At 37.2% G+C, this 22,450-nt stretch overlaps 3 protein-coding genes across 4 annotated transcripts; 1 reads left to right on the forward strand and 2 right to left on the reverse strand.

The window, feature by feature from the left end:
- Positions 1 to 833: 833 nt before the first annotated feature.
- CAMTA3 (putative glycosyltransferase 7) lies at positions 834 to 2,288 on the reverse strand. Its single transcript, NM_001294354.1, is given in 1 exon segment — positions 834 to 2,288. A coding segment is annotated over 1 exon segment (1,329 nt). The 5' UTR covers positions 2,239 to 2,288; the 3' UTR covers positions 834 to 909.
- A 3,876-nt stretch (positions 2,289 to 6,164) lies between these two features.
- Positions 6,165 to 13,128, reverse strand: LOC103445792 (protein PAT1 homolog). 2 transcript variants are annotated; one of them, XM_008384844.4, is made up of 5 exons: positions 12,601 to 13,128; positions 11,812 to 11,942; positions 11,572 to 11,622; positions 9,770 to 9,833; positions 6,165 to 9,269 (listed from the first exon to the last, which is right to left on the reverse strand). In XM_008384844.4, exons 1-5 carry the CDS (start codon positions 12,686 to 12,688, stop codon positions 7,069 to 7,071), a joined length of 2,535 nt encoding a protein of 844 aa, XP_008383066.1. In that variant the 5' UTR covers positions 12,689 to 13,128; the 3' UTR covers positions 6,165 to 7,068. The 2 variants fall into 2 exon arrangements, with proteins under 2 accessions (XP_008383066.1, XP_070662992.1); XM_070806891.1 differs by lacking the exons at positions 11,572 to 11,622; positions 11,812 to 11,942; positions 12,601 to 13,128 and adding an exon at positions 10,698 to 11,145.
- Positions 13,129 to 14,529: 1,401 nt separating this feature from the next.
- Positions 14,530 to 20,490, forward strand: LOC103445791 (uncharacterized). Its single transcript, XM_008384843.4, has 11 exons — positions 14,530 to 14,843; positions 15,366 to 15,554; positions 15,670 to 15,723; positions 17,134 to 17,244; positions 17,778 to 17,840; positions 17,985 to 18,239; positions 18,438 to 18,584; positions 18,671 to 18,698; positions 19,023 to 19,093; positions 19,455 to 19,514; positions 20,083 to 20,490. The coding sequence occupies exons 1-11, from the start codon at positions 14,631 to 14,633 to the stop codon at positions 20,149 to 20,151; spliced, it is 1,260 nt and encodes a 419-aa protein (XP_008383065.1). The 5' UTR covers positions 14,530 to 14,630; the 3' UTR covers positions 20,152 to 20,490.
- The last annotated feature ends 1,960 nt before the right edge of the window (positions 20,491 to 22,450 follow it).

The following is a 22,450-nucleotide window of genomic DNA, read 5'->3' on the forward strand; positions in this document are numbered from 1 at the left end:
TTTGGAGACCTGGCATGACATTGACAACGAAATTTATAGGGTCCATCAAATTTATAGTCTTTTGACTCTTAGCATGCGTGCGAGCGATGCGAGTGTGTCAAGCTCCACTAATTAAGGACCTTCAAAATATCGTGTTTCATGGGTAACATGTAAAGTATGCCAAAAGAAGAAAAATGTCTAGTTAAAATTTGGAAGCTGGGTTTAAGTCTACTTCTATTCCCAACTTTTTTCTTTTTCCAACTCTAAATATCCGAAAAATTCTTCAGTCCAGATACTCAAAACAGGTTATTAAACACAAGGGGTGGACCAAAATAAAAGAGAGATAGGGTGTTTTGTGCGTACAGGCAGACGGCCGCACCCAAGAATTTATCTCAATATAAGATGAAAATGTGGTTCATGTGATGTTTTATTTTATTTATTTATTTATTTTAAAAGGGGACCAGCTGGGGCAAATTAGACTATTGATTAATTTGGGTGCAAATTATACTCTTAAGCATTTAGGTGCAAATTAGACTATTAATTTGGTGCAGTATTGGAAATGGTTTTGCAGCACTAGTTCTCACCATAATTTACACTTTAAAATTCTTTACTCGCATATCCATCTTAAAGAGAGAAGAAGAAAGAAGAGAAATATTATATGATGAATTTCAAGAGTTTTCTGTTTATTCTAAAACTGTGCTCAAAATCCAACTTTTCAACATAATTCAGGAGAGCATGCAATCAGACACACAAAGAGGAAAGAGACTTTCCTACATCCCGGGCCATGCCTTAGACCAAAAGCGCGATGTCTGGCATACCGCCGGTGTAGGTAAACCCTCCACAAAGAGGCTCTCTTCTTACATATCCACTCATTCTATTAAAAACCACCGCAGAATTACAAACTAAGTAAACAAATGAAAACCAATAAACTCAAGCATCTGGGAAATCAAATGGCAAAGGAGAAACCAAAGATGAATTGAGTAGGTCTGGATGAACAAACCCAAATCTCCTAAGCACTTGATTATCTGCAAAATTCAAAGCTTTTTGCATCCCATTCCAACAAGCCTCCCAAGTGTACATTCCATTGTGCTCTCCACTGCACGGCTCACACCCTGTGAAATGTGTCACAAATGGCCTCCTCTTATTCTCTCTCCAAATCCCTCTCTCTCTCATGTACTTCTCTCTCATTTGACCATAAAACAAGCTGACCTTCTCAGCATGCCTCCTCCTCAGCAAATCCACCTCCCTGTCAACCTCCATGTACCCTTTGCTTATCCCATCAAGCCCGTCCACTATCCCCAGCCAGTATCCATGCAAGTTGTACTCGCTCTCTAAGTAAATCTTAGCCGCCCATCTCGACTTCTCCTTGATCAGGAGATAAATCAGAGCCGACTGATCGTCAGAGCCCGGATACGCCTTGTCCTTGATCAGGGACTTTTGGATCTTCCCCCATTTTTCAGGATTCGGACCCTGTGGACCCATGCTGGCCCACTTATCCAGCAAGCTCAATGACCACTGACAGTTTCTTATCAACAAAACCCCAGCGTTGAGGCTCGTCCAGCTCTTCTGCTCATACACCATGTTCCACCACCCATGCACGACCAAGTTATGGTCTTTGTACCTCTCCAACGGAAGCTTGAACTCCATGTCGGTGAGAACCGCGTCTGAGTCGACCCACCAGATCCACTCGGACTCGGGATGAGCCAACATAGCCGCCCTCAATAGCGGGTATTTGGCCCAAAATCCAGTACCATTGGGATCCAACAAAACACTGTTGTAAAATATGTCGTGCCCATGAATCCTACAGTAATCAACTTTGTTCTTGAAGAACCTCAGCTGTAAGTGGTCACCAACTGGGTTTTTGCACACGGTGGGCTGGGACCCAGTTACCAGAAGAACCCTGTTATCCGCGGCGGCTCCGGCGGCGAATGAAGGGTGCAGCTTCAGCCACTCTCTGCGCTTCGAGTCCCAATCCTTCACTGGCTCCCCAAACGCGTAGCTGAGATTTTCGTCGTCGTAGAACGTGGGCTCCGGCGAGTCGGAGCTCAAGTCGGGTCCGCATGGACCCGCGTTCCAGGCGATGATGCTGTCCAAGCTAATGGTGGTGGGGTTGATGAAGGTTAGGAGAGCCCAGACCACAGAGAGAGCCAATGATGCACCGCCGACGAAGAGAAAGCCATCTGCTATTAGGGAAGGGGCTTTGTGGAAAGCGGATCGTTTTGGTGATTGTTGGAAGAGAGAGAATTCTGAGGAACCCATTTTTGAAGAGAGAGTAGTGAAAGTAGTGGGGAAGTGGTAGCTGTCTAAATCTGTTTCCTACGCTTAGAGCAGTGTAAGTAGGAAGAAGCATTAATACCAAAGTCTTTGTTTATTGGGTGGTCTCGTTCAAAAAACAAAAAAACAAAAGTACTCCTAGATTGAGAAAATTACTCTCTTTCTACTGGAAGAGAGATTTTTCAGTGTGACCGGTACATGAGATAGTACAAGACGTGTCATTATACGAATGGTGTGATATGTGTGCTAAAAAATTAATAACTTAAAAAATAAAATTTCTCACCACTCCTATTAAAACACGTGGTGTACTATTTATATTCCCATCATAACTAAAAATTTCTCCCACTAGAAGGTAGTGACTCACATGGCATAGCCAATCCAAATGTATTATAACATGCAAATGAATTATTGTTATTGCATCATAAAGTACTAATTTATCGTCTATTCGTATTGTAATATGTGTTTCAATTATAATTCAAACGGCTTTGCTGTGTTATAGTATCATACAATAATTTTCGTTCGAGAACACAAACAAATTGAACTGGTTACAAATTTTTAATAAAAAAAATGAACTAGATAGACATTATATAGACAATACATGAGTACTAACGTGTGATTTATATACATATTATTGTATGTTTAGTATCTCTGAAACCAATTTTTTATTGTAAATGTGTGTAACATGTTCCGTAAGTTGATATTAGCCTTCTCCTTTTGTAATTTAAATGAGTTAGTTTTTATGTGTCAGAACACATAAAGAGTACCTAGATCAATTTTTTAAACTAAATATACAAATCAAGTGATGTGTCAAGAAATAAGAACGTTAATCAACACTTAATTCAATAATCAACAACCATATTATATGATTTATAAAATTAATCTAAATAATTGATCTTCCTAAGACTATTATATCCGATTTTTTTTTTTTAGATTGGTCTTAACACGTGGAGAGAATTCAATTACTGATTTTCATATATTAACAATCTTTAGGATCTTTAGTCTAAAGTTGAATAAGCTTGGGTGGAGCAGTATAATTAATTAATGGATTTGCATAATAAATGGATTTGCATATTTTGTTAGCTTAATTGCTCAATCTTTTTTTACGCTTGAGTGTCGGCTTTACTTTAATTGACCACCGAGACAACTTGATGCCCCTTTATCTGCTTAAAAGGTGGCCGGATCAACATTGTTTGCGGGGAAAATTTACAGGGCCGAAGAAATGCAGAATTTGATTGGTTTTTGAGGTATTAAAAATGGAATTGAGATCCCCAATATGTTGAAGATAGCATGGACTGTTCTTGCTCGAATTAATTTCTTGTTTCTTGGAAGCATGGCCCATTCTATTATTTAACATATTTGTACATATATTTAGCATGGCACGTATTCAAATTTATTGTTTTCTTTGCATTTCTTGTGGACTTGCACATGGTGCTTATAAATGTAATATATCTCTTTCCTTTTCTGCTGAGAAAATTAAAATTGAGTTTTGGTCATGAAAGTAAAAGTTTGTGGTATTGATACATGAGTTTGTCAGTTGTCACAATGTGGAGTAATAGTTCTTTTAGTAACTTGTTATAACTAATTATATATCTTATTTGCCTGTTAAAACCTTTTATTTTTTGCATAAGTTCTAACAATGTTACTGAAAAAAAGTATTGTTTCACACTATGATGAGTTTACAAATCAATATTCATGGATTTTTTTTATCAAGAACCAAAGTTCAAGATTCTTTACTCCAATTTTCTCTTTCCTTTTTTCCTTTTTTCTATTTTATTTTTCAATCTTCGTGACAGATTCTTAGTATTGTGTTTAGTACGAATTTGGGTGCTTCAAATTTCCAGAAAAAAAAAAAAGAAAAGAAAAAAAAAAGGTAAAAAAGAAAGGTGGATTGGGATTGTATGCTTTGCAGAATGCACAAGTTATTCAACAGTTGGTTTGCTTTTAGCATAATATCTGTTCATGGGGCCTATTAGAAAAGCAAATATGGAGAACTTGTTATGCTTAAGTTCACTTGAAAGTTCCCTAGAAGAAATAGGACGTTGAGTTGTGGATTGCTTACATATTTAGGTTCGCTTATTGGGAAAGGTGGTAGATCATCCATTTCATTTTAGGAAACACAAGATAAATCTATAAACTACCTTGTGGTTTGAAGTTTGTGACGGTTTGATCCGTAAAACTTCACGAAATAATTATAAGGTTAAAAATTGTTGCGCTATTGAGCTCTCTTTCAGCCTACCATCAAATCAATTGTTGTCTTTTGACCTAGACCTCGATGAAATTCCAAACCTTTTTTATGTAGGAAGAGATGAAAATGATCCATTCAACGTCAATTTGGCGTTCGTAAGGGCAACGGTGGTTAATTATCGAGTGTCACATTAAAAACGTAACATTTCATATTTTAAAAAAATATATATTATTATTAAGAAGAGGAAGAGTGTTTAAAACTATTACAATAATTTAAGAGACGTGGGAATTTCAAACTCGGAACATATGTGTAGAAACTCAACACCTTATCCATTAAAAAATTAGACCATATGCAAATAACAGCTCACTTGATAGTTAGACAAGAGAGGCCAGGCCATGGAGTAATGATTTCAAACCTTATGGTTGTTTTTACATGTTTTAAAAGATAGGGACCTTCAAAATTCTAACTGCGAAGAGTGCAAGTAATTGTTTGCTCCAAAGTCTTGTTACGAATATTAAAAGGTCTTTTTGGCCTCGAGCATTTGGTCGACACGAACACACCAAGTGTGAAAAACTTGAAAAATGATTGCATCGATTTGGATCTACCTTTCGAGTGAATTGGTGACTGTTTTTCAGCAAATTGTGCCATCTTCTGATAGTGACATCTAAACCTTCTTGTTTTCAGCGGTGGTAAATATATGTGCAGTGTGATTACGACATCACACTCGACACTCTGACTGAAGGTGAAAGCATCTTTCACGTGAAACCCTAGCAGCATCTCAACGGTAAACGTTCGTCTTCGCAGCCTCCTTGTTTTTTTATTCATGCTTTTTTTTTATTTTATTTTATTTTTTTGTGTTAAGAAGAAATGGTGGTTGAATGAAGGAAATTATATGAAAACAAAAATTTTAAAGTTAAAATCAGAAACAATTCTCGGTTTTTGGTTTGTGTACCATTCCATATGTAAATTCTTTCACATTTGTTCTGTTGAGGGATCCCTTGTTTATTTTTATTTGAAAGACACCTTGCGATGCTTATTCTGTAACTTTTCTCAATGATCCAAACCATCCATATTTTAGTACATCATTCATAAATCATCATTGCAAAAAATTAGAGAAATCCAAAACCGCTAAAACATCTAATTCTAGTGAAGAAAATAAATGAATACGATTTTTCAAAAGAAGCACTAACACAGCTACCACTTAATCTAACAGTCAAATGGTTCCGGATTTAGAAGATTTTTAGCAAAGATGATCTTTGAAGAAAAACTTAAAATATAGACAGTTGGATCTATATGACATACAATATAGAGTAGACCTAAACAGAAGAAGATTGCTCTTTGTAAAATGAAAAACGAAAAATAAAATTAATATAATTACCCAACTGACCATGAAAGTTTCAGGTTTCAACAAAAACTTAGCATATTGAACCGAAAACACACAGCAAAGGCACCGATTTTTGGTTTTGGTCAAAGGAGCAAGGGCAGTGATTATATTCACAAGGATCATGACAACTGATGAATCATTAAAATCACAAGGATCATGGCATTTTCTTGTAAGAGGGATTTTTTTCCTCTTTTTTTCAGATAATTGGTACAGACACAAACGCAACATCCAACAAACAGTAAACTAGCAGCTCCAAATTAGGGGAGATATATTACCCGGTTGTAGGATAGAATCTATATCTCGCGAAATTAGGCCGCCCAGAATCTAAAAAGATATCACAACTTAACAGTCAACTGAAACAATACGATGATAAAGGGCGTCCATACAGACAGCACCAGCCAAATGTAACATACTATTTTTCAAGTTTCAAATCCAACCAGCACAGAATGAACAAACTACTGCATGTCTAAAGGACGAGAACCTGTATGATACCTGAATGGCCCCCTGTTGAAATTACTGTAGAAGAATCGAACGTAACCAAAACAAGGACTTTCATCCGACATTCTTGAATATTATTTAGTAACGAATGCGAGCCTGCACAATGGTACTGCCCTCAAACAACCTAGTACTTGTCGCTTCAGCTCACAAAGCAATCTTCCGGAATGACTTTTGTGCTGCATCTGTCTGCCTTCCCTAGACCAGCATCAGTAAAAGTTGCTTGCAGCCGGTCACACCCCTTTCCTTACAAGAATGCGGGAGATCAACTGCACTGAACACTGTACATACCCCCGTCCTACATTGCTATTTTAAGGATCCCACAGCAAAGCATCAAAGTAAAAGCCCTCCTACATCTCTATCTTAAGAAATTCCACAACAGAGCATCAAAATAAGCTCCTAAGTCGAGGAAACACATCTACTCCACCAATCCCCCTCCTAAAATATATAAAAAGGACGGACTGTCCCTCAAGATTTGAAGGGATTACAAAGAGAGGCTTGATTACAAGTTTTTCAAGAGAAGCATGAAATTAATGAAAACGAAAACATGTGACACTAAACTACTAAACTTACCCGAACCATATATATGCCCTTAAACACCCACTTTATTTGCTTAAGATGTTGCATTTTGCTCACAAGTAAAAGCACGAGTAGAAAAGAACCCAACAATTTCGCAATCCAATAGAATGTCTTCTCACATCATTTTCCTTCTCAAAATTCTGTTTCTCAGATCTCCCCACATGGTTTAGCATCAGCTCAGCACAGACTCTGAATTCATGTGAGCACCATTTCCCCCATCACGACTGTTAGATGCTCCTATGGGCATAGACCGCTGCGTGAAGTCCAACAACAGTTGTCTCTGATGCTCATCAGTGTGAGGAAGGCTAGCACGCAACAGCTCAACAGGCATTTCACGACCAATAGCTCTGGCTGCATCTGAGCCAATAACAGTCACATTCGGAGGGGCCTGAGTTAGCAGTGACTGCATAACTGTATCATATTTATTTACACAATACTTGGTCAGAAGGCCAAAGAATTCATCAAAGGAGGCCTGCCAAAGTTGGCGATTGGTCATATTGTAGTTGCTTGCAGCATGAGGATCAGTTAAGAGTTCAGTTGCCCTCTCAAGAACTGAATTGAGGATAAGAGAGGCCCCATCTCCTGCGGGGCTTCCAAGGGGGCGAAGGGGGGGTTGCTCTGAGGAACAAACCACTGCTGCAAGACAGGCACTAAGTGCACCAAGGTCCATACCTCGAGCACATGATGAAACAACCCTTGCAAGAACACTTGTAGTTTCTATAGCCCCTGGATCAGTAGGGTAGCTACCAAACAAGAACCTTAAATGACGAAAGATGGCCATACAGACTACTCGCATGAGCTCACCACCTTGAAATAAAAGCTGCAGGTACTTTGCCAGGAGCTTCCGGCCCTTGGGAAGTGAGACTAACCTTAGAAATACAAGATCATCCTTATGAAGCCCAACTGTGGGGCCATTGTTCCCGAGTGGGTCAACCAATTGAAGAGATCCTGCAAGTCCTTCAAGCAAGGCCTGCCGCCTACGCCTCAACTGGGTTCCACCATCTTGGAGTTGATTGAATTGCAGAAAACGATCAATGTCATCCACATCCAGGAGAAGACAAAGCCCATCCTCAATTGCAACCCTAGCACCAAGCATTGGCTCCTGTTCTAGCGGCTTCTCAGAAACCTTTTGTTCAGTGTTGCCAGGGCTAGATGAATTTGGAGGCTCAACTTCAAGAAGAGGGCGAGGCCTACGTATTGAGGAAAAGGGGACCCTCCCAAGAGCATCAACCTGGAGAAAAGCATGTGGTTCAGTATTAGCTCGTGCTCGAGGAGGAAGATCCCTTAATTGAGTTGGGCAGAAATGGTGTTTCAACTTGGCCCCAGCAGATTTTCTTGCAAGGCAAAACTGGTGGTAGTAATCATCCACATATGGGTCATTGCTGTGTGTCGCAGCTAGCTGCATTCGGAGTATATTTTCAATTTCTTCAGCTGTCATATACTTAGACCTAAATTGTGGCCACCCACCTTCCCTCCTGTGGCTAGCTGTATCAAATCCATGTTGAGAAAAACGCATATTTGGTCTACCTTTCTGAGCTAATTTTGGCCCTTGATCTCCAAGATCACCCATACCAAGCATTGCTTCAAACTTGCTCATCAAGGGCGGGGATGCAGAAAGATGGGGGTTAAATAGTTGAGACTGCATTGCCGGCAAATGATTAAACGGTGGCTGAACTGGATGATGCAGTCTAGGGTCCTGAGGTTGTGACTGTTGCTGATGCATCAATTGTGGAGGCATTAAACCATTCTGATGAGCTAGTGGTTGTGACTGTTGCTGATGCATCAATTGTGGAGGCATTAAACCATTCTGATGAGCTAGCTGTTGTTGCAACAAATTGTTCATAAGACCAGGATGATCTCCATAAACACCACTTTGATTGGCCCGTTGCTTTTGGGGTCGGCTATTAGACAGGCCAGGGTTAAGCTGAGGCAAATTTCCCCCAAAATGTGATCCATGAGGTAATCCATTCAGTTGAAGTTGAGAACTAGAGTAAGGAGATAGATTTGGTGAAGATAATCCCCCCCGGGGTCCACCAGAAAGATATGGGTTCAGGTGGCTTGCTTGGCGGTTCGGCGAAGCCTGCTGAGGTCTGCCACCAGGAGGCGGATAAGAAGTGAAAACTGATTTCGGCACCAGAATTGGTTCACTGGAAAAATGTTGATGGTGCTGCTGCTGTAGCTGCTGTAGCTGCTGTTGTTGGGGCTCAGGATATGAAGAAGTTCTGCACAAAGGCGGCATCAACTCTGCGGGATGAGCTGAAGAATATGGGTGTGAAGACCATCGTTTCCCGCCCTCAGTGCTTTCAGCATCAAGTATCTCTTCATCAATCCAGTTAGGGAAATGCTCCTGCGCCCACTCAGCGGCAGATGAACCTGGAAGAAACATGTTATAATTAGAAGCTTCTATGGACATCAACGTATCAGATATATACACACACATATAAATATATATTCAATCAGTCCTCAAAGACACAACAGTGAACTCAAATCAACGAGTCATCACTATTGGACTTGAACTGATTCCAAACACAGCACGCCTCTAGTTCAATTTTCATCAAAGCTTAAACAGAATGAAGAAAAACTTTTTGCATCATATATAACATAGACCCAACTTAAAAGGAACTTCAATATCCTACCTATGGTTATGGCTATACTTTACAAAGTTTCAGCAGAAACCATTAAATAAGAATAAATTAATTGCGGCTGGGTTAGCACTAGCAGAAACCATTAAATAAGAATAATTTTGCTGAGTTAGCATAAAAACAAATGAAGGCTTTGCAATCAACTGAAAAGATATTCAGTCTACAAAGAACCAGGCTTGAAGCAGGGTTTCAGCAAATTAGAAAAAAGGGATAAGCGACATATGCACTCACTTTCTCTGGATCCTCTATCACCAATTACTCCAGCACTCCTAGGTCCACTAACATCCTTGTGTAACTGCAACCAAAAAAATGAATTAGAACACAAACCCAAAAGTTACCTCAAAACAGTAACAACAATGGAAATGCAGCCACGAGCCATGAAACAGCCAATGAAACTTTACCGCTCAAACTTCAAACGGTATGTTGTAAGCTAGCATGGAATTAGAATGCTTAGACTAATATTAGCTGCCAATTTCAAATTCTCTACATCACTTATAACTCCACAAAAAATTTTGACAAAAAAGAAAAAAAAAAAAACTGTTAGTTCCTACTACCAGGTACGTAAATAGCCTGTTTTAATGGTATATCGTAATATAAGCACAGGCTACTTACATACTTGGTTATAGGTAATCTAAAGACGATAAGTTCAAAAATTTAACAAAAGGCTTATGAGTCGCTGGTTTGAAACTAAAATACCATGCATCCATGCTTCCTACCAAGCAAAATTTAAAAGTACAACCCATAAGCACAACAGAAACAGCACATTTTCAGGAAAATTAATTATCCACAACCAGCACGCCCCAACTCACAGTGCAATAAATTTTGCCCAAAACATATGACAAATCAAAAACAATAAACCTAATGATAGAAAACAGGTTTGGACAAAGAGAAATGCTGCAGTACAAAAGAAATATCCAAGGTCAACCACAGGCAGTGCATTCCATTCATATTGCTACACTGCTGTTGATCATAAATTCATGATAAGCTAAGCTCCAGATAAACAGACTCCACTACTTCTCGTCGTGATACTATTAATCCCAATTACTAGACACAGTTCACTAAAGTAAATATAAAGGCCATATGGTACAAAATCGTAATATTAAATTATGAAATGAATGATTTTTTTAATGCATCAACATTATTAAATAAAACATCTTACAAGGGCAGGAATTCAATCGCAAGAATTGAAAGATTGAGAACAAATGCAAGATGGAGGCATGCCATCTCTTCTGAGGAGCAACACTATCTTGTAGGAAAAGAAATGAGCATGCAGCTGATCATCCAGATTAAAAAAGAAAATATATCATCAAAAGGGTCCCTATATTCAGCTGCCATGATGCGCATAGAAAACCCAAAATGTAACACCATCTCCCCAAGTTCTCCCTAGCAGCCACCTTATGATCTTCAAAATCAATTCTGCTCTACCATGATAAAACCCAAATTCATCTTTTTTTTCAGTAGGGCTATACTCCGACCACCCTCAATAAGAGCGGTCTCCATCACCAAAGATTCATCTTTTTATCAGTAGGGCTATACTCCGTCCATTGTCAGTGAGAGCTGTGTTATTGGAACCGTCCAAACTACTCACCGAACCCACCTTTAACCCCTCCTTCCCCAAAAATAAAAAGAATTAATAAATAATAAGAACATTCTATCCCTACAATACATGAAGGAAACAGCAGCACCACTCTTCATGTTACATTGCATCTTAAGTTACACATAAATTACGAATAATTCTAATCGCTGTTTTACCAAATGAACAACTGACTTGTCATAATGTTTTTAAAAAGTTAAATTGAAGCAGGCACTTAAGAGATGTTGAACACAGTTTTCCCACATTTCTCTTGGTTCCCAACTGAATTGTCAGAATTTTTTGCTTCACAATGCCCTCGCCCATTGTGAAACAGAAAACTAAACAGAATGAAAAAACTAATACTAAACATCAAAACTAGTTTACACGCTTCATGTTGATCAAGAGTATTAAACAAAATGCATCTTTACCACCTGCATCATTAAGTTTGCAGTAAACTAACCTTTTCAAAGGTTAATGATAGGTCATCAATATCAGATAGAGATATGTCACCCTGCCAATAAGAAAAAAAAACAGTTAGTTCCACCCATTGCAATTTTGTCTTCTGCCATTTAACACCTATAAAAAAGAGTTTATATATATGAGGAGAGGAAAGAGGTAAAGAGAGATAGGTCATGCACCAAACAGGTTGCACATATATACTTAAGGATTATCACAAAAATCAGTGAACAAAAGGTTCAACCTCTTGTCTATTATATAGAAACTCCTCCTCATCGACTGGAGCCTCCTCTTCTTCATCTAAACCTCCCAACTCAACTTCCCCAACAGAATCTTTACCAAAAAATGCATACTGTGATGCGTCAAATACCTCTCCTGCATAAAATGAAGAACTGAAAGTCAAAAGAAGAATTAAATGATACTCCAAATAATTACATCATGAAGAAGAAAAGAGCACCTTCCAAGAAAGCACCATGCAACTATTTACTCAATAAGCCAAATAACTCGTGAAAAAACTTTGCATACATTTACGTATGAATTGAAACTTTTATGCAATTAATTACATAATTAACCAAGTTAGAGCTTTCTTATTTTTAAACAGTAAACATTATGAAGTATGGAGACCTCTGGATGACTGCAGAACATTCTTTTATCTGAAAGACACACCAAGACCATATTCATATTGGCTGCCAAAAAGTATAGGCGAGCACAAGATTATATCTAATCTTTGTCCAACAATTATTCAAATACTAAGCTGAACCACAAAGTAGTTAATAACTACATTCAAACATCGAACCGAACATACACCAAAGTGAACAGCACAGCAATCCAAACACTGTTCCATTTGGTTTCCAGTAAACAGTATCAAATTCTCGAATACGAATTCACAGTTTAAATTTTCCACTTTTATTGTCAGTTTTCTCAGCAGCCAAACAGAACCCAGATCCAAAAACAATACTACATAACCAAAACAGCAAAGCAAATCATGAAAAACCAATAACAGAAGAATCCCCGAAAGCTAAGAGAAACGAACCTGAGGAATTAAGCTGCAAATGGTTGAGATCTTGAGGGATAGAAGAGGCAGCCTCTTGATTACTATCCCTACTCTCAAACCCCTCCATTTCCTACACTCTTCTTCTATATGCCCAGTATATAGATATGTGTGTATATATATATATAATAGGTATAGATATTCAAATGTAATCGAAGAACGCGAAAACTGAACAGAACCCAGTAAACTAAAACCCTAAAAATTAATCAGGAACTGAATCTCCGACGCAAAATTTGAATCTAAAAACAGAGGAGCAAAAACCCTTTTAAGCTGAAATCTGTGTGAGCTTTTTCTGCTAAGATGGTGATTGAAAAACTGGTGAGAAGATCTTTACAGTGGTTGGGGTACAGAAATCCACCATGGTTTCGGCAAAGCTGCGGTCTTTGGGTTAGATTTGCGAGACGAGAAAGAACCCTAGAGAGGCAGGCAGTTTGAGCCTCCTTATTTTATTTTTGATAGGGATTTTTTGGTTTATTAAAACTGGAATTGGATCGACAGACTTGATAAAATAAAAAAAGGGCGGTGAGGTGACAATATTCTTATATAGATTTTTTTTTTTTTCTGAAAAAGCTTAAAAAATATAATAAAATTGAAAATTAAAGGGAGGTTGTGGAAGTTGGTAGTGGAAATGCTTATCAAAAGGAGACCCACAGTGGAATTAAAGTAGTGTTTTGGTATGGTCAGTGAATATTGATTGGATAAAATAAAGATAGTAATTGGTTTGGAATAAAAAAGGAAGATGGAATGAAGGCTCTTAGATCGCGTTAATGAAGTTGTTCTCGGTCTTTTATGTGCACTTTTTGCGATGTGATAATGATTATTTATTTTAATTATTATGATTCGTATCAAAAATGTAACATTGTAATTCTAAGTTGAAAAAATTAAATATATGTTGTCTCGAATAAGCGTTTAATGAACCATCGTACAGTCAATTAGACCAAAAACACAAATTGATAGAATTTCAACACTTTAGAGTACAATATGAGAAAATTATAACTTGGTGGCATATTTTAAAAGTCACCCTAGGGTATAAAATAACACAATAAATTAATAATGCTTATGAGTCTAAAAATGATCTATGGAGTGCTTTTTCATAAAGAACTTGGGTGGTTAACAAAAGTTTTGATGTTATATAATAAAAGTGCTTCTAACAAAAGCACTTGTAAATATAACTACTTCAAATTGAAGCAGTGCAACATGCCTTGTCATTTGGAGGTGTTTTATGGCAAATTGCTCTAAAGAGTAAACCTATCACATAGAAGTAAGATTAAAGACAAATCAGTCAATCATTTAATAATGTGTTCACTCATCTAGAAGGGCTATTAGAATTCTTTGATTCATAAATTCACCGTTAACACATACAGAATTAAAAAGCATGTTCGTGTTATATTACAGTTTTCGAGGGGTAATTGATCTCATAGTCAATCTGTTCTCTATTCATGACTGATTTCATGATTTTTGTCATTCTAGGTATAAACATGTCAAATGTAGTGATTTGATTAAACTTGCTTATTGCCAAGAATAATTAACTTATTTGAAATTGCATATGGAGGACTAAAAATATTTTTGGACAACCAGTATCGTTTCCGACTACATTTAACAAAAAAAGCTCAAAAGTACTTTGTAGGAAAGCACTTTAATTTTTAATAAAATTTTCAACACGTTGATAATAAAAACACTTTTATATAATTAACTTCTACATAAGTAGTTTCAAATCAGCCCTGGATACTTGGAAAGATTGTGATACAAACAAAGCAATGGACAAGAGGTTTTTTTCACATGGAACCCATCTAATTGTTGGAGGTTTGATTTTCTGATATATGGGCTCTAAAAATTAAAATATATGAGGATTTTCTCAATTTTAAAAAATAAAGATATATAAAATAAATAAATAAAACAATTTCCCTCTGAATACACACAACACAGCGACACACAATTCCCCGCAAACAGATAAATTGAACTCTCTCTCTCTCTCTCTCTCTCTCTGGTTTTGTGGTTGCTTCGAAGCTCCAATGGCTCGAATAGGACTATGCAGTCAGCTGCTTCCGTCTCTGCTCGTTCCTCTGAAGCAGAGGAACCATCAACAGCTGATGGGCGTCATAGCCACCGGTTTCGGCAGAAGGCGGGGCTTCTCTGCTGGGTCCTCATCAAAAATTAGCATGAGCCTCAAAGCCGGCATCGTTGGCCTCCCAAATGTCGGCAAGTCCACTCTCTTCAACGCCGTCGTATGCCCCAGCCAACCCTCTCTCTCTCTCTCTCTCTCTCTCTCTCTCTCTCTCTCTCTCTATATATATATATATATTTTTTTTTTGTGTTTGGTTGCTGAGATAATGCAAGCAAGGATAACCAATCTTTCCATTTGAATTTCTTATTTTTATCAATTTATCTGTTTGTTTGTGCACATGAAGATTGTATTTTAATTTCACTCAGAAGAAAAGATTGTATTTTCAAATTTAGGCTTTTAAAGACCATATTTTTAATTTCACTCAGAAAATATACTGTATATTTATTTTTTACTCAGAAGAAAAGATCATATTTTTGATTTGTGACTGCGTAGTTTGCATCAGTAGTTACTTTCCCATTTCTTTTTTTCAGCCACATAAGAGAAAGAAGTGTTAATTTTTCGTATAAATGTATTGGCCGAATTGTCGGATGGCTGTTATATTGTGAATCTGGATTTTTGTCTGCTGTGTATTATCATAAGCAATACACAGTGTTGAAATGAAAAGGGTTTTTTGTGTGTGTAGGTTGAGAATGGAAAGGCTCAAGCTGCCAACTTTCCTTTTTGTACTATAGAGCCGAATGTAGGAATTGTCGCAGTTCCAGATCCCCGTCTCAGTGTGCTTTCAGATCTCAGCAAATCTCAGAGGGCAGTTCCAGCATCTATAGAACTTGTAGATATTGCTGGCCTCGTCAAGGGTGCCAGTCAAGGGGAGGTGACATTGCATTGCTATTGCTTATTCTCTTTCCATTATCATGTTCTGATTTTAAGTTATGTTGCCAATATGTTAGAATGCATCAGCTGAATTTTGCTATTTTCATTACTTGCAGGGGTTAGGGAATAAATTTTTATCAAATATTCGCGAGGTGGACTCCATACTTCAGGTTTCAATCCCTTACTATTTGGTCATGTTCGTCTGTGATTACCATCTTTCTATCATTACTCAAAATCCCATGTTTCTTAATGTGTTTATTTGTTGTGTTGCTCAATATTTGTGCTTGTGTGGATATGCGTGTGGGTCTGTGACACAGAGAGAGAGAGAGAGAGAGAGGTAGGTTAGTTGCTCTTTGAGAAGAGACCATTCTGTACTTATTTGTTAAAACTCATGGCAAACAACAGTAAAGTTTAGCTGAAACATTTTATGCTCATGGATTATTATTTTATGATATTTGTATGTAAAGGGTAGCATGCAAACCAACGACTTCCAGGCATAATGGTGCTCTCCTTAATAACAAAACAAGTTTAAAGCACAAGAGTCTAGGTTCCATACAATGACGGACGTGAGAGAGTACCATCCATAAAATGGGTTGGGGATGGGGAATAACATGCTGGTGCATATCAGTATGATCTAAAATCTTCTTTGCCTAGGGTGAGAAAGAAAACTAAGTTGGGACCCGAACCTGGCTGCATAATCACAAGCAATAATCTAATCTTTCAAGCATTTATATTTTTTATTTTATATTTGGAATTTGCTTGTCTTCTGTTTTTCATTCTGTCACTTTTTTTTTTTATCTGCTTGACTGATCTGGCTCCTCTATCTATGGTACTGCAAAAAAAAAAAAAAAAAAAAAAAAAAAAAAAAAAATCATTTTAATAAAACCCTGTACTTTTGATTAAAAAATTAGAAGAAAGGAAACATTGTACTGAGCTCAAGTAAAGGTGATATTGTTTAGAGGCTTTGAAGCCTTCCCCAATTTGAATTGCAAAAACACTTTATGAGTTTGTTTTAATAAAATTGTTTTTTTTCATGTCGATACTTTGGGGACCAGCGTCTTCTTTGTGCTTTGTTTTGTATAATCATTACATGCATTGTCATTGTTTTTGAGCATTCTCCTTTGCCAGTCTGATGGATGGATATTGATCTTATAGAACAAAATTTGATTTGAATTTAAGATAACATTTTTTTTTTCTGTAAAGAACGACCATTAAAATGTAAAATCTTTCACAATCCTGACTTTAGTTTAGAGAAGAACCAATTTATGGAAATCATTCATATCTTTTTATCAGCCGACTTTAGTTTAGCGGTAGGTCTCGGGTTCGAGACTTGGGAGCAGCCTCTCCATAAATGGGGGTAAGGCTAGCCGACATTCACCTCTCCCAGACCCTGCGTAAAGCGGGAGCCTTGTGCACTGGGTACGACCTAAAAATTCATATCTTTTTATCAGCCGACCCCACTCAGTGGGAAAAGGCTTTGTTGTTGTTGTATTCATATCTTTTTATCAACTGTGCAGTAGTGCTTTTCATCAGTAATTCTAAGCTCCACTACATTATTGACATGTTGATTGTTGTTTCAGGTCGTTCGCTGTTTTGAAGATAACGATGTTGTTCATGTGAGTGGCAAAGTTGATCCTAAGGCAGATATTGATGTTATCAACTTGGAGCTTATTTTCTCAGATCTAGACCAGGTTTGCTAATTAAAATTCCTCTATAAGCTTACCATTATTCTCAAACCTTCTGATGTGGTAGATCCTGATTCCTTGTCTGTCCCTTTCTGGTCTTTGCTTGTAAAATAAACCAGTTGGTCTAAAACCAGTTTGATTTGAAATTGGGCATAAATGATGAGCGCCAGGACTTAAAATCAATTCATGAGCTTGTCAATTGATGATTTATGGGAAGTATTTAGGCAGTGAACTAATCGCGGTGCCTTATCCTAGCTGTATGAATAAGACAACCCTCGACACACCCATCCATATATATGTATGCATGTATTTAATGCAAACTATATTGTTAAATGCTAATGCCACTTTCTGGTTTAAAGTTGATGATGTAGATAATTATTTTTTATGAGAACTCTGTCTTGAGAATTCCTTGTCTTAACATCTTAAACTTTTTTCTTAGGGGGCCTCTATCATCTGCTATTTGTGTTTAATATTAATACCAGCTTGCTAAGATGGTATGAGCTGATTGAACTAAATTGTCTTATTCACAAGAAATGCAGATTGAGAAGAGAATGGAGAAGCTGAAAAAAGGAAAGGCAAAAGACTCACAAACCAAAGCTAAGGTATAGTTTTATCCAATGCTAACTTACTGTACAGTGCACAAATATGTGCTATCATCACACTATATCCCCTCAATATTTTTTTCTCCTTTATTTCCCAAATTATTAAGGTTTTACAAAATCATAGACTCAGAGTTCTAATTTCAGGAGGAAACAGAAAGGTCCACCTTAGACAAAATTCAGAATGCACTGATGGATGGAAAACCAGCACGATCAGTCGCTTTAACAGATTTGGAAAAAGATGCTGTGAAGCATCTTTGCTTGCTTACAATGAAACCTATTATATATGTTGCTAATGTTGCAGAATCTGATCTAGCTGAACCTGAGCTTAATCCTCACGTCAAAGAAGTGATGAATCTTGCTCCTGAGTTGCAATCTGGAGTTGTGACTATTTCTGCACAGGTTTGGTGATACATGAGAACCTAAGTATTATTGTTTGAAATTGAGCAAATTATCGCAACATGCCTTTCTCTCTGTTTAAAATGTTTGATAGGAATCTAGTGATACTTTGTCTGAGACTAGCGGATCTGTGTTCGTACATTTTTGTTTGCCTTCAATTATTACACTCAAACATGTGAACTAGGTAGTTTGCATTTGCAGGTTGAGTCTGAGCTCACTGAATTACCATATGAAGAAAGAACAGAATTTTTGGAATCTCTTGGTGTTGGTGAAAGTGGTCTCGGAAACCTTATCAGAGCAACATATAGCGTTTTGGGGCTACGTACTTACTTTACATCCGGAGAGAAGGTTATAAGAATGAGCTTGTGAATTTTTCTGATTGTGGTTAACATTTTTCATTTTTGTTACGAAGGGTGTTGCTATGTTGTTTACAGGAAACAAAAGCATGGACCATACTTGCAGGTGAGCTTTAGTTTTGCTAAAATGTAATTTGTGTACTAAACACATATAATTAAATACCTCTGACGGGACCTTGAATGCTTCAACCAAGTTCTAGCATAGGCTATATGCTGTTATCTATATCATATTTGGAAACTTGTACACATAGAATTTGTTTACTGATGAGTGTAGGTTGAAAATTTTCTGTTTTGAATTGCCGTTGCCATCTTTTTTTCTTTGTATGGAAAAGAAGGTCCCTTGCTGCCGCTACTTAGATAGGTTAGGAAGTTCGATTAACAAGTTCATCATATAATGTTGTTCTCTGATTCTTGTATTTGGTTGATTTAGGAATGACTGCACCCCAAGCTGCTGGGGTCATACACTCTGACTTTGAGAAAGGTTTCATTCGAGCTGAGACGGTAAGAATCATAGATAGAGGTTGTAACTCTTTCATCCACTATAGGTAATAGCTATTTTTAAATTTGTTTGAACAATTGGTTTGAATCACTTAATTTGAAGTGAGCTTTGAACCATTCAATTCTACCTAAGTTTTGTTTAATGTTTAAGACAGCATATAGCAGTTAATATTCGTAAACTCGTTAATCTAAATTAAAATAATGGAGTGCTAATTTTATAATTTCTTTATAAAACAGTTTAGCTATTTAGTAAAGTTTTTAATACTGTTACTAGAACAATGAAACTAAGAGATCATGTCCTTGCACATTAAAATGATCCATGGGAAATATGAAAATAATAACACTTTTTGTTCTTTATTGTTAGGTGGCTTATGATGATTTTGTCGCTGCTGGTTCGCTTGCTGCAGCAAGGGAAAGAGGAGTTGTAAGTTTTCTGCTTGTTATTAGGCTTTAATTCTCTTGTTTGCTAGTAGCAACACTTATAATGCTTTCCAACTTTGGTCAAGATTATAGAGCCGTGGATTTATTTCTGGGCACTATAACTATCACACTAGAGGTCGCACTTGGTGCGATGGCAAGTGCCTTCGCCCATGAGCTGTAGGTCTCGGGTTCGAGACTTGGGAGCAGCCTCTCCATAAATGGGGGTAAGGCTAGCTGACATTTACCTCTCCCAAACCCTGCCTAAAGCGGGAGCCTTGTGCACTGGGTACGACTATAACTATCACACTGGTGCGAAGCAATTACAACTTGATTTACTTAAGTAAAATCTTAAACAACGTTAATAAGTCAACTTGTCCCACCCTCTATGTTTCCTACAACCAGTGCCCTTATGAGAAATGTGAATTTCTGTTTTTGACTTTTAAATTTAAGGGTTGCAGCAAGGCCAGCAAGGTATAGACACACGTTAGACACTGTTGTCGGTGAAAAGTCTCTTGTCCGTAAATATTATTCTAGATCAAACTGAGTCACCCAATCTACTCTGATGTTTGCAGTTGAGATCTGAGGGCAAAGATTACATTGTACAAGAAGGAGACGTGATGCTGTTTCGTTTTAACGTCTAACAAGCTCATATGGTTTCACGGAAACAGCTTTATCTTTCGGGGGGCCAACTAGATGCAGCTTACTTCACAAGATGGACGACATTGATTTACATTCAAGTCCTGAGTTTGGTATGATGAAGTATTCTTTTGTTATACGTCGAGATTACCAAATTTTGCTTGAAGAGTAAATAGCTCAATCGACTGTTGATGTTTTGGAAACTAAGATTTTGAAATCCTAATTATTCAAGAAAGAATATGGAAATTCAACAATTAAGGGTGGATCGAATTTACTGGACTTCATTGTATTTTAGTAAACATCATTGCATTCGTAATCTTTATATAAATAGGTGATTCGGAGAACGCTTGGAGGCAATTTTCATGCCCTGTCATGCTTCGTATCGTGTTTATAGTCTCATCTTTGAGTCCTATATGATTTCACCGGATTCCTCATGATGTCGCAAGTGAACTTATGCTCGGTTTTTTCTCCGGAGTTTAAATCAATTTCGGGGTGGGAGGTATTTTCAAAATGACATTAAAATGTACTGCAAAAAAAATAAATTCTTAAGCAGTAAGTGAAGAAGATCAGACGTCCCCGTCAACAACTAAAAATAATTTGTCTTAAGTTTGGTTTCAAAGGGACAAGATTTAGTGATTTGGCCAAAAAAAGGAGACATTGATTTATCACTTGGCCCTGCTGCTTTAAGTACTTTTGATTATTCGATTAATGATGTTTTTGCTTCTAAGCAAGTGAAGATCCCCTTGCTGCTGCTATATATATGCAGACTTGGAACGCAAGGCTAGAGAATAAACCATTCATTATTTTCCAAAACACACACCTTGTCTTAGCAGAATTTTATGTGATTTGGTCCCACTTGCATTAATTATTTGATTATGACAAAGTGGTTATGTTTACGTGTGATGAATGACATGACACCACGACTGGAAACTAACACAAAATTGACGGATTAGTGCTAAATACAAAGAATGTGTTTGGGTTATGGTAATGTCGGTCGAAATGCTCATGGTTGCTAATCCATAAGTGATCCGTGTCTAAGAGAAGAACTTGCGTGCAAATGGGGCATGCACCCGTTGTTCTTGTCTCACTTCTTCACTTGACGCATCACATAATGAGAGAGATAGAACAAGGAAGTTTTTCTGTATTTAGGGTTTTATACATCTTATCCGAAAACGACATGGATTAAATTGTTGTTGGTTTAGTTAGCCGAAATACATGCATCTCAAATCAAACAAGGTTGATATACAATTTATGCCCGAAAGACATGCATCTCAAATCAAACAAGGTTGGTATACAATTTATGCCGGAGGTTTACTACCAATATTACCGAGATCTTTTATGATGTTAATGGTGAGCCATGTTAGACTTAACCTGAAAACAACGCAGATTAAATTTGTGTTGATTTAATTAGTCGAAAAACATGCACCTCAAATCAAAACGAGGATGACGTGTCAATCTAAATGGGAGGAGATGGAGTCATTTCAACTGGATCATGATGAGATGCTCTCAACATATTTGGTGAGTGGCCGAGCATGTTTCCGGTGATTGTCAAGACACAGCAACAACAAGCAGTTTACTGCCACATCACACAACAATACATGACTGGTGGAATCCAGCTAGCGTGTTAGGAGAAAATGATAACGGATGTATCTGCATTTTTCATTCGTAATCAACACTTTGTCCATCCTAATTGCATTATTAACTCCAAGGGTCCCATGCAATCATCAATTTTTCTTGCATTAATTTTATTTAAATTACGAAAGAGGGATTCGAACTGGAGTCCATAAGGGGTTCGATAAACCTTCTTTCATATAATTAATTGATTGCTGCCCTGAAAAGGGTTTTCTCGACGGGAATGGATTGTTGCAAAAGCGTTTCACCTAGCATTTTAATTATATTGTTGTTTAATATTTATCCAAGGGAAATTTCTTCAATGATACGTAGTATTAAATGATACCGAAAACGAATGACTAAGATTGAAAACAGAAAATCTAGTAGTAATATAAATCAAATTTAAAGGTTAAAACACTCATAACTTTGAATGCTTATATCATTGAAGCCGGACTCTTAAGTGAGTTTTAGTTGTGTCCGCTGTTGCTTGTGATTTATTATAGTTATCTTTGAAGTGACCAACTGAGATGATGCTTGATTAACATTTAAATTCCTCAGCCTAGTTGAGTTTTGGTAGGTAGACTATTAGATAATTAAAATTTGGAGTAGGATTCCCTTTCCTCTAAATTTCCTCCCCTCCAATTCTCTCATCTCACATTTATTTTTTACTCTCTCTATAAAAAAAAAGTCACA

The sequence above is a fragment of the Malus domestica genome, chromosome 10 (assembly GCF_042453785.1).
Source record: "Malus domestica chromosome 10, GDT2T_hap1".
Lineage (NCBI taxonomy): Eukaryota > Viridiplantae > Streptophyta > Magnoliopsida > Rosales > Rosaceae > Malus > Malus domestica.